This window comes from Sander lucioperca, chromosome 9, assembly GCF_008315115.2.
Source record: "Sander lucioperca isolate FBNREF2018 chromosome 9, SLUC_FBN_1.2, whole genome shotgun sequence".
NCBI classification, from domain to species: Eukaryota; Metazoa; Chordata; class Actinopteri; order Perciformes; family Percidae; genus Sander; species Sander lucioperca.
This window is the reverse complement of record NC_050181.1, coordinates 39978739-39991665: the sequence shown is the minus strand read 5'-3', so window position 1 is coordinate 39991665 and position 12927 is coordinate 39978739. Positions and strand designations below refer to the sequence as shown.

Sequence of the window (12927 nt, the reverse complement as noted above, 5' to 3'; positions counted from 1 at the left end):
TAGGTGAAAAGTAATATTTGCATCTAATATGTAGTGGAACTGATCAAGTATAGTATACATACCTAGTTAAGTAGTAGCCTACTCGAGTAAAGGTTGCATGGGTACAGGAAACAAGAAATAATTCATTAGAACAAGTCTAACAACTAGTTGATGTTAACCTTACTGAGTCAATTATTGTTTTTCTACCATCAACCCCACCCAACTCCACTCTACTAAATTAATAAGCGGCAGTGACATCATCCCTGCAGCACCGGACAGGGCTGCGTCCTTTCAGGAACAACCGACCCGACTTGACACGCATCACATCAACTCCAGAGCAGCACTACGCAGCACAGCACAGCATCACAACACGCAGATTTTATTTGTTACTATCTAACTGGACAAAGCGGTCTGGAATAACATGGGCAACGTCCAGGTAAGAAAACTACATTTGCTATACTGTATCATAACTTACAGCTCTTAATCACAGTAGAATCGGTGAATTCACTAATCAGAGACTTTTACAGCGCTGAAAGATGGAGTTTTCAGGGATGCAATACGATTTAATGTAAAATAAAATAAAATAAATAAAAGCCATAATTATAAATCAGGAACAAGATCACTAAAGTGTTACTGAGTAGCACAGGCAGCGTTCAGAAAAATATAATAGGTTTATAATGTTCTAAGACTTTTTGTCTGTAAACAGTCAGTGCTGAGAAGCATAACCTGCGTAGTTAAGTTGAGCAAAGGGAGTACTGCCAGGCCGAGGACGCAGCAGCAGAGACGAGGAATTTCTCAGAAACGCTGATCAATAAGGCCGCATTGTATTAAACGGGGGGTGGGCGAGGAGAGGAGAGGAAAGGAGAGTGCTGCTGCTGCCGCCCCATGACTCAGCAATCACACACAGGCTGCACCCTTTTCCTGCGGGAGAGACCGGCTTGGATGTAGGCCTACCGTAATATAATATATCATTCACAACCTCACTCTGTCATATGTTTGAGTGGAGACCATTAGCTTTATAGGTTACTAGAAGTTTTTAAAGTATATAATTATAAATGTTACATCAGTTTTATTCTGTATTACTGTCTACGATTTTGCATGCTGCTGAATGTACAGTATATCAGTAATATGACATGACCCTAAAAGTATGTGTTGAGATGATAATTTGATAGTTTTTACATATTTAGTTACATTTTATAAATTGAATGTATATGTTTTCAATGATCCCGCCACTTTTTATTCTAGCCCACCATAGTCCCATATGAGGACTTTGATGTCACAGCTGATATAAAGGCTATCAGAAAAGCATGTAAAGGTTTAGGTAAGTGAGCCATATGATGTTTTGCTCATTCCTCTAAGTAATGTGTTGTTTTTCATTCCTCTTATTTAATCATTTAAATTCTCTATTTGTGTGTGATTTAGGCATCCGTTATCACCAAATTATATGGAATCACTTATATCTATATCTTTCCTAAATCAGAAAATGAACAAATAAAACATCATTTTTAAGTTAATTGAGGATACAGTTGTGGAGACTGATACCAGACACCATGCAGAACATGTTAAGGCAATCTGTCAATGGCACCAGTTCAGATTCTAAATACCAGTAGTTTTGTGTTATCAGTATATATGAGCAATACTTCCTCCTTATTTGATCTGTTCAGTTTATTCACAATTGTCATTGCAGCTATAAGACTGAATATTCAAAGGAACACCAAATTACAGTAAATAAAATGTCACAATTAGCATGATTATGACAGATTTATTTGTTTCAAATGAGCTCAACATGAGTCTGTTGTGCACATTACTGTCAGTTATGCACCATGATATTACATGAGGGTAATGTATTGTGAATATAAAATTTAAAGTAATTTAAATAAATAAACTGTTATTTTGCCCAATTCTTAACAGAAACATGTCCGCCTGGCAGCCATTTTAATAAAAGACATGTCCAGGTTGAGTGACAAGACTCCAAAACTGCCTTCAATCATAAAACAGCTTTTAGGAGTGTAGTAATAGTGAAATATTGCTCTGATGGTGAAGCACTATTACTGTATTTGAAGGATCCCGATGTCCACCCTTGTGTTTAAACTGCTGTATATTCTCCAGGCACAGATGAAGAGGCCATTATTCAGATCCTGGCCAACCGCTCTGCAGCTCAGCGTGTAGAGATCAAGCAGGCCTACTTTGAGAAGTATGATGATGTAAGTACCTGCCTACACTGACCCTCTCTTTTTTACATACACTCACACACTTACAGTATGTGCGGTTAATAACTCTGTTTTGTCAGGAGTTAGAGGAGGTCCTAAAAAAGGAGCTGACAGGTAGTTTTGAGAAGGCCACCATTGCCATGTTGGAGCCTCCACATGTTTACTTCGCCAAGGAGCTGAGGAAGGCCATGAAGGGGGCGGGCACGGACGAAGCCGTGCTGGTAGAGATCCTGTGCACAGCCACCAATGAGGTCTGTCAATATGTGATGCTATTCTTCGATACTACATGTTTCTATTTTCACTCTTTTATTAACTGCAGGTTAACTATAATAAACTCATTATGATTGTCGGTTCCATCCTTTATTTACTGTGGAGTCTGGCCTCACTGCCAGTTGATTTTCTATTTTAAGAACAAACTGCTCATGATATGGGCTCCATTTTGGCTACAACATTCTAATAAGGAATTCTTTATAAGAAGTTTATAGTAGGTTCTAACAAATGGCTTTGTTATCGTTATTAACTCATTTATTAATGTTAACAAGTTGTTAAAAAATGGATTTTAGTCCTGATGCTCTGCAGCAAGTGGTCAACAACCAGCGACCCCCAGCGTCTGATAGCAACAAACAGGGCACCCTTTAGCATCTGTATGAGACACAGCAAGTCTTGCAAGAGTTTTCATCAGTTTTCACAAATCTAGAGTTACCATCTCGACACGGCCAGTTTTGCCTGGGGTTGACTTGTCTAGATGGTAACCCAAGGCATTGTCCTCGAATGGTTATGGTTAGGATAGGTCGCCGGACAGTTTTCACAATTCTATGGTTACCATCTAGACACAACTAGTAATATAATACATCCATGGACACAACCTTTTCAACTGCTTGACCGTGGCGCTGTGAGATGATTAAGTATAAATAATATGGAGGAGGTGGGGTGGATGGATAGTGTCAACAACAAACAAACGAACAAAGAAACACTGGACTTTCACCCAGGAGGCTGCTGTTTGTGTCCCGCGTGAAACCAAAAGTCAACATTGACTTATTTTAACTTACGCTACATACTTAACTACTTAACAACACATAAGTAAGTTACGTAACAGACATACTTATTTTAACCCAAACCAGTATCTTTTCCTAAACCTAACCAAGTAGTTCTGTTGCCTTATCTAACCATATCCTGCATGTTGTAAAATTATGCCAAAGGGGTACCCATAGCATTAAAACGTGACGAGTTGAGAGTGAGAATGTGTTGCAATAAAGCAACAAAGCAAGTTGTGTTAAGCTTGTATCAGATATAACCCACACCAATGTGGTTACCCAAAAGGAAAAACAGGGAAGATGACTGTCATGGCGATTTTGTAATCCCACTCTGTCATTGAGGAATGAGAAAAACATCTCTTACCATATTGTCACACTTTTAATGCTCAGAGCATGGTACACAAGACAAAGGTTAGTTTGTAATATGCACACTGATGGGAAGCTGCTCTCTCTCTCTCTCTCTCTCTCTCTCTCTATACCTTGGCTTGGTCCTCCCCCTCTGATCGACGTCGCTTCTTTCAGTTAATGTTTTGCATGCCTTTGTTCTCAAGACAAAGGGCTCAAAAGCCAAAGGTCAGGATCTTCTGATGACATCCAAGTGGGCAACAATGCCTTATAGTTTATAGTCTATATTTTTCATATATACTATGTATGAATGCTGGTTGTATATATATTCTCTACTTGTAAATACTGTATGATGTACATAGTTTTTTGCATTGTTTTTCATGTTTGAGTAGGGGTATTTCTACTTTATTTATTATTATATGTTATCATTCTGTATGGATGTTGTATGTCTTATACCTGCTGCTGTAACACAGTCATTTCCCAGTTTGGGATTAATAAAGTCTGTCTGTCTATCTATCTATCTATCTATCTATCTATCTATCTATATATCAGTGGTGGAAGAAATTTTCAGATCTTTTACTTCAGTAAAAGTACTAATAAAACACTGTAAAAAATACTCTGTTACAAGTAAAAGTCCTGCATTGAAAATCTTACTCAAGTAAAAGTATGTAAGTATCACCAGGAAAATGTACTTTTTCTGTTGACAGATGACAAACCTGCATTCATTTGGTCGACAAATTAATGAAAGTGAGGGTGAATAAAAACAATAATTGTGTGGGCTAAAAGTCGGTAAAACATTCCACAGAGCCGAACTGTAGAGTTTTGGGGAGGATTCACTGTGGGTTTGTCACTTTGAGCGACCCCTTTCATATTATAGCTACTTAATCCATTTCAAATATAAAAATATTGATAAGAGCAGCTTTAATATTAGCTGACTGAATCTCATCTTTCTTTAACTTCCAACAGGACATCTTGTGCTACAAGCAGACTTATGCCCAGGGTGAGTTTTCTTCAATGCTGAGTCATGCATAAACAGCTACCAATCTGGTGTTCCTCACATTCTGGAAAGTGTGATTATTTAACCAGCACGTGGAACAGATACATAGCAAGTTTTATATTTGTCGTAATGCCATGGGTGTTTCAGTTTTTAGGAGTGAATCATGGTGTAATGAGCCATGTTTTCCTCCCTCGCTGGCCTCAAATACAGTCTGATTTTATGCTTGTCACTTATAGGAAAATATTTTATTTCACTGTCCTGTTAGGATTTGAATAGGCCTACAGATATTGTTTATGTTTTATATTTATATTTGTGGAAATTCACAACTAAGGTGTGAAACCTTATATTTAAAGTTTCACACTAACACTGTACAAATATAAATGTGTGCAGACAGTAATGTGGCAAAGTCTGCCAGAATATCAGCAGGTTCTTCGCATACAACTCCTGCTGATATTCTTGCATATAAAAATGACCCTGAGTCAGTTCTTTTAGCCACTCTACTGTAGCATCGGTTGGTCCACCACTTTTGTCCAAACTGACCAATTTCAGCAACTGTTGGATGGAATGCCATGAAATTCGGTCCTGGCATTCATGGTCCCCAGAGCATGAATCCTACTGACTTTGGTGATCCCGTGGCTTTTCATCTAGCGCCATTATCACGTCAAAATGTAATTTGTTTTCTACTTTGGTTTATGGCCAAATACCTGCTTAACTAATGACATTCCCATCATCAGCTGCACCTCACTTGTAGTACCAATTAGCTAATGTTAGCATGCTAACATGTTAAGATGGTGACCATGGTAAACATTATAAATGCTAAGCAACAGCACATTCGCATTTTCATTGTGAGCATGTTAGCATGCTGATGTTAGCATTTAGCTACAGGAAAGTGTGATCATTTAACCAGCATGTGGAACAGATACATAGCAAGTTTTATATTTGCTGTAATGCCATGGGTGTTTCAGTTTTTAGGAGTGAATCATGGTGTAATGAGCCATGTTTTCCTCCCTCGCTGGCCTCATATACAGTCTGATGTTATACTTGTCACTTATTGGAAAATATTTTATTGCACTGTCCTGTTAGGATTCAAATACAGATATTGTATATGTATTGATGTTGTAAAGAATATGTAAGTGGTGACTATTTTTGCCTCTTTCCTTACAGTGCATGAGCGTGAATTAGAGGCAGACATTGAGGATGACACCAGTGGAGACGTGAGGAACCTGCTGATGTCACTGCTGCAGGTAAAGTCTAATTATTTTAGCTTTATTCAACAATAAACAATTCTTCTACACTGTTATCCCAAATCAGTTGACTTTACTAGAAATTTGCGTGGAAACCCGTTGCCTTAAACCGTTTAAGTTTAAAAGGTGAAACTTAACAGGTCAAGTTGTACAAACGCTGACTGGTATGTTGATGCAGTAGACAAATCAAGTTTACATTAGTAGTCATTACTAAAAATCATTAGAAAACATAATTTACTTTTGTTGAAATATAACAAATATGAAACATTAGGCTCTACTCATTAAAACTATAGAAAAAAAGCATTATTATAAATATGTTTTTTCCATTATCACAGTATAGTTTCAAGAACAATGCATTTCATACATTAGTTCCAATAAAACAGAAAGGATGACAACACATAGTGCTCTGCATGGATCTGAGTAACCATACTTCCCCTCACTGCCCCGACCCAATCAGTCCCCAGCCGGGTCTCGGTCATGGTGCAACAATAAATGTAGATAAAAATGAACACCAAATCAACCATACAAAACTAAAACCCAGATAACATAAATGCACACCCAAAACATTAACAGAACATTATTAAAACAAACTTTAACGAGGACAGAATCCGTTCAGAACATACATATTTCCCATGAGCCTTTGCATCACTTCAGCACAGAACAGTTCCAATGACCCCGCCCCTCCCATAGAGAAACTTAATATTCTTAGTTATCCCTGCTTAATATGATCTGTGCACTGCATACTTAAGCTGATTATTACAAACAACTGATGTGATTTAGTAATGAATATGGTTTTTAACAAAACATGAAAGAATAACTAGTGACCACTAAAACGTTTAATTGCAACTAAATCTGGGTTTACAGTGTAGCATTGGTAGTTTCAAGGGGAGTTACAGTACACAAAGAAGAAAGAGTCAAAGTCTTGTATCTGGATGGAAGCCATGAAGCAAAGGAGAATAGTACTTTTCTTTCTTTGATAATGGCTCGCAGAATTGATTCTCCATTCTGTAATTCGCCCACTGAGACATTTGTCACTCATCACATCATTGGCATGCTTCGGCCTCTATGCCAGCTTTTTCAACACTCCCACCCATTTCTGCTTCCCCTCTCTCTTCCTTCCCCCAGAAAGACAAGACAAACACAGTGTGACTCATGTTCTACAGCGACATCTATCCAAAAAGGCCTTCAAATATTTCCCGTTGATGTGTAGCAGATGATTGTTATCCCATTAAATGCCAGAGATTATTTTCATAATTCATCTTGTTGACCTTTCCTCCACTCACTAAATCTTTTCCCTCATTCTCTCTACATGCATCGCCTCCCTTATCCATCCTCTTAAACCTATCTTCCCCTTTTCTTCCCTCCATATCTCTGTATCCCCCTCTGCTCCAAAATCCCTCTTTCTCGCCAGGCCAGCAGAGACGAGGGCTATGAAGTGGATGAGGGTTTAGCCGAACAGGATGCCATATCTTTGTTTGAGGTGCGTTCCCAGATGTTGCATAATTCTTTCAAATTACAGACCTTATTCATAGTTTGCTCTTTAAATAACACCAGTGTTTGCAAGGTAATGTGATCCTAGATTTAGATGTTAAAGCATGTGAGCCCGGGGTGACTGGCAAACCTCACAAGTGCAGATTTTATTAGATCAAAGCTTGTTTTTTTGTGGTAATGCTCCACTGTGGCTTGTATTACAGTACAGGAGTATGGGATCTTTGTGGAAATTCACAACTAAGGTGTGAAACCTTATATTTAAAGTTTCACACTAACACTGTACAAATATAAATGTGTGCAGACAGTAATGTGGCAAAGTCTGCCTGAATATCAGCAGGTTCTTCGCATACAACTCCTGCTGATATTCTTGCATATAAAAATGACCCTGAGTCAGTTCTTTTAGCCACTCTACTGTAGCATCGGTTGGTCCACCACTTTTGTCCAAACTGACCAATTTCAGCAACTATTGGATGGAATGCCATGAAATTTGGTCCTGGCATTCATGGTCCCCAGAGGATGAATCCTACTGACTTTGGTGAACCCGTGGCTTTGCATCTAGCGCCATTATCACGTCAAAATGTAATTTGTTTTCTACTTTGGTTTATGACCAAATATCTGCTTAACTAATGACATTCCCATCATCAGCTGCACCTCACTTGTAGTGCCAAGTAGCTAATGTTAGCATGCTAACATCTTAAGATGGTAACCATGGTAAACATTATACATGCTAAGCAACAGCACGTTAGCATTTTCATTGTGAGCATGTTAGCATGCTGATGTTAGCATTTAGCTACAGCCTTATAGAGCTGCTAGCACAGCTGTCTTGAAAAAATAAGACCCAGGTTGTAATAAAACAGAAAATATTCTTCATACTCACTACTGCTGGGGTATTATTACCTCTTTTGTGCCTGTCAGGCAGGAGAAGGCAGATTTGGCACCGATGAGTCCACCTTCAACTTCATCCTGACACACAGAAACTACCTGCAGCTTCAGGCCACCTTTAAGATCTATGAGTCGGTAAGGACAGCACTCATACCTACAAAAAAAAAGAAGCTGTTTTTGCAAGATGATTTCCTACTGGCTTCTAATCATTGTTGATATTTTAAGTTCTCATGTTAACTCATTGTCTTGCAGCTTTCAGGAACAGACATTTTGGACACCATTGACTCTGAAGCAACAGGAACTCTGAAGGACTGCTACATTACTCTGGGTAGGCAATCGGATTGTTCACAAGCCATGAAATATCAAATCATATATCCGTTTTTATAATAACACCTGCGGCCTTTGTGTGTGTGTGTGTGTGTGTGTGTGTGTGTGTGTGTGTGTGTGTGTGTGTGTGTGTGTGTGTGTGTGTGTGTGTGTGTGTGTGTTTGTTTGTTTGTTTGTGTGTGTGTGTGTGTGTTTATAGTCAGGTGTGCAAAGAACCCGCAACTGTATTTCGCCCGACGCCTTAATGCCGCCATGAAGGGAGTGGGCACTGATGAAGACACGCTCATTCGCATCATTGTAGGCCGCTCTGAGGCAAGTCTGCGTGTGTAACTGCACAGTAGTCATGATGTTTAATGAATTTATTTCCAGATTCCAAATTACCAAAACCTGGCCTTAAAATGTTTTCAAAAAGTAATGTAAGACCATGAAAATGTTCAATTCAAAGACAACAATAACCAATGAAAAGGGATTTTGTGGTGATAGCAGTGTTATGTTGTTAACCCCACAGTTTGACCTGGAGACAGTGAAGGACATGTACCTGGAGAAATACGATGTTACCCTGAAAGACGCTCTGGATTCAGAGTGTGGTGGAGACTTCAAACGCCTCCTCATCGAGATCCTGCACTAAAACATCTCACCTTCCTTCTACAGGCATTATTTAACCAATGTGACAGTCTCTGTACCTACTCATCCTTCCTCCTTCCTCTTCTTTATACACCTTTTTACCAGTTTTACTCATTCACTTTGTGGACGTCTCTCTGACAGTCAGTTATCATTGCAGCATGGACCAAAAACCAAGTCATTATTATATAATACATTGTTTTACACATGGCAAACTTACATTCATAGTCTTTAAATACACAGTTTTGCCAAGAACATTACACTCTCATACAATAGAAGTGCACTGGATGTTTGTTGTCCCTTTGACAATATTATGACAGCATTGTGGAAGTTATATGGAACTTGTGCAGCTGAGCATCATGTTAATGTATTTATCTAAATAAATAGTGTTAGTCTATTCACAATCAGTAATCTTTTTGTATTTCAGCTGTAGTTCACCATTTCAAGCGTAACTCAAAGCTGTAAACATTGTGAGGCTGCTGCTGCTCAACATAAACTATTCAATCTCATATATTTGTCATCATACTCTTATCATCATCCGTTAACTTCACAACTATTTGCCTCAAAGATGCCTTTCATAAGATGATAGCAATGTCATTTCACTTTTGCTGCAACACTTAAGTGCCGAATTATCACATTTAATATTTGATAATTGAATACACTAGATGATTAATTATACATAAATATATTATTACCCTGATACCAAAAGCCTAAACTCTTTAAGTATGCAGTATTGGGTTTTTGTAGTCACATCCCTAAATGTTATGTGGAATTTTTAACTCAAGACGGTTTGTAGTCTTATTTTTAGTCACAGCTAACATGCTGCCATTTACACACTTTATTAGACAGTCTCATTAAAATTTACTACATTTAATTAAATTTAATACAAGTTATAGTCCTACGTAATAAGTGTGTAAAACTTTGAGATGATTGTGCATTTAAAATCATTCGATGATGATAATAGTGTTAAAAAAGACAAATGTTTGCTCTGTAACCACTGTAGTACAATCGCTGATAATGGACACTCCGTCTGCATCCATGTATGGAATGATATCTTAACTAATTTTATTTAAACCCAACAATAAAGTCATGTTTATGACCAAGATATACAGTTGTATTGTCATATAGCAAAATAATAAACTAAATTATATGAAAGAAGTCATTGTTAGCCTGTTGTATCATACATATGCAGTCATAATACATTTTAACTCCACCAGAAAAGTTCTATTCTCTTTATATCCTGTAGGGGACAGTATTGTACCACAAGGAATATTGTATAGTGTGCATTTCAGGAAGAAATTACATGACAGTTGAAGAAAATCACATTGAAATCAATGATATAATATTCTGTATAATTGTGTAACCTATTGTTTGCTTCATACTGTTTAATGAACATTACAAATAACCGTTTGCCCTGATGTTGATTATGAGGATTTAAATTGTTGCTGACCATTTCATGTTTGTGGTGGTGGCCTATGATCCAAAGCCATATAAAACTTGGTTTTTACAACATCTAGCCCAAAACATTATAACTTGCTACAGAGCACAGTAACAATGGGATGCCTGTGAGCGACTTAAAAAGCGGAAAAGAAAGGTTCAAAACAAGTTAGAACTGCTTCCAGATGCACTGACACAGAAGCAGCCGACTTCTCACTTTCTTTCCCATGGCTTTCTTCTTCTCTTTCTCCCACTCCTCCCTCTGTATCTTTCTTACCGTTCTTCATATTCCTTGATTTAATGGTTGTTTCTGTGTCAAGGGCAAAGTTTGGAGTACACTTGCTTTCTGCACATTCTTGCTACTTGTATACCCACAGTCTGTGCACCATATGTAGCCCAGTAGCCCCACTGTCCACCTCATGCTTGCCTCTAGCAGCCTACCAATCTTTCTGGCTGTGACGGCTGTGTGCCTGTTAAAGGTGGAGAGTGTGGATTCCAGGCAGTGTATGGACACAAGTAGAGTAGAGGAGTTTTAGAGGGAAATCAACCCTATGACAACATTGTCCTGATTAATTTCTCAATAGAAACAGATAAGGGATTGTAGTAAAAGTATTGGAGTGGGGAGAGGGGTTGAATGTTGTATTTCATTTATTTTCCAATGCTATACCCTCCTTAACTTGCACGACAGCTGGATTCTCGGTATATCACAGGATCACAGAATCACACATAAAAGCTATCTTGTCAGGCTTCTTGTGTCCGAGCCACCATGTCGCGAACCAGAGAGCCAGAGAGGTGATTGTTCGTTCAAAACAACAATGGCGGCTCCTGAAAAGGTTAGCGTAGATGCTACCGTAGCATCAGTTATATCAGAACTGGAGAGTATTTCTTCATTGAAAGAAGAGCAAAGAATGAGTTTGATAGACAGATGGTTTATTCAATCACCTGCCAAGTATTTTTTTGGAAGTGCCTGCCATTTTCCAAACAGTTTACAATGTAGGCTTCTCAGATGGTTCTGTGTAACAAACCATCAGGTTCAGACCCGCCACAGGATTATTAATATCTGATAGCTAAATATTAACATTTAATCTAAACGGGAAGCTTAAAATGAAAAATTAATCCAGATACTTTAAAAGTCACTTTCCTGCTCTCTCAAAAAAGTATGACCTTCGGCAAAAAGATACAATACTACATTCACCCTTTTCTGATTTTCCTTATTCCGTAATCATTTTCGTACAGTCCCCAAAATAACATAATGCAAGACTTTATCGATTAGTGGATCAATTGTCATTCTTCTTTTAAAATATATCACAATAGTTTTTTCGAATTTAGTTTTATGGCATTAAATTACATTTATTTTGAATTTTGGAGGCTGTGAAAATTGTCTGAGAATCCTAAACCAAATTCTGAAAATCCATATCCTTATATATAAATCCATATATTCCAACTCGACACACTCATTCGCATATCTTTCCCTCCATCTGTGCTCTATTATTCAGAGTGCTAATGTGTAAGGACAACTAGTCTGCCAGACGGAGCTCCGCTCTCTATACTGTTGGGCTTTGACCTTTTTCTTTAAACGCTTATCGTCAGACAACCATAACTCACCCAGCCAGCCATCCATCAGCCTGGAGATGGTTTCAATTTGTCCCAAGATATGCTTTCTTTCTGTTCTGTGAGTCGACTCAGGTCTGCTTATTGTCTTTTGTCAAGTTTCTGACACAGGTTGTGCACAAGATTGAGTTCATAAACTGTGCTGTTCGTGCTTTATAAGTCTGGTCAAGCAACCTTGAACTAGAGAGATGACTGAAGTGGGAAATGGTCATGTCGGCACTCTTTTGATCCCAGAGACTCCAGCCCCTTCAAGACACAAACCTGCATATTAATGGCACTAATCCCCTAAAAGTCATGATTTATTGAATAGCCTATAGCACACATCAACCTGGGGTCATAACTTCAAAGACTGGAATAATAACATTGACTGGTCTACTGGTTTTCATAGAACATATGCCTAGGATTGTAATATGCTTTTTGATCTTGTGCCAAAGCAGAGCAGCACACTAGGAGTGAGAAGGGTTGTCGGGGGGCATGTGTAGGAAGGCCATTAGGAGGTTAACTACCCGGCTAATATAATTTCAACTGTTTAAATTCATGATAAAGGACCTCTGTTCTTTGATGTGTAATTGGAAACACCTGGCAGCTTCTGCCAAGATGTTCATTTCAGTCTCCACGTTTCTAACTACGGCACATAGGAATAAGGTCATGGATTAGTACGTGCAAGATTATCAGCCTCTAGCCTGTCATTACAAAAAAACACAGTGACAATTTGTGATATACCACGTGATATGGTTTGTTGTGATCCT

At 38.3% G+C, this 12927-nt stretch overlaps 1 protein-coding gene across 2 annotated transcripts; it reads left to right on the top strand.

The window, feature by feature from the left end:
* Positions 1–230: 230 nt before the first annotated feature.
* anxa13l (annexin A13, like) lies at positions 231–10640 on the top strand. 2 transcript variants are annotated; one of them, XM_031320540.2, is made up of 11 exons: positions 231–415; positions 1225–1300; positions 2089–2183; positions 2273–2440; positions 4535–4568; positions 5730–5809; positions 7221–7289; positions 8216–8317; positions 8435–8510; positions 8709–8821; positions 9018–10640. In XM_031320540.2, the coding sequence occupies exons 1-11, from the start codon at positions 401–403 to the stop codon at positions 9135–9137; spliced, it is 948 nt and encodes a 315-aa protein (XP_031176400.1). In that variant the 5' UTR covers positions 231–400; the 3' UTR covers positions 9138–10640. The 2 variants fall into 2 exon arrangements, with proteins under 2 accessions (XP_031176400.1, XP_031176399.1); XM_031320539.2 differs by having other exon boundaries at positions 2270–2440.
* Positions 10641–12927: the final 2287 nt, after the last annotated feature.

What these genes read in the sequence shown, in the direction of transcription:
- anxa13l (XM_031320539.2), top strand. An exon ending in AAAAGCATGTAAAGGTTTAG is followed by an intron (nt 1,301 to 2,088) that starts GTAAGTGAGCCA and finishes TATATTCTCCAG; the next exon opens with GCACAGATGAAGAGGCCATT. An exon ending in GGACTGCTACATTACTCTGG is followed by an intron (nt 8,511 to 8,708) that starts GTAGGCAATCGG and finishes GTGTGTTTATAG; the next exon opens with TCAGGTGTGCAAAGAACCCG.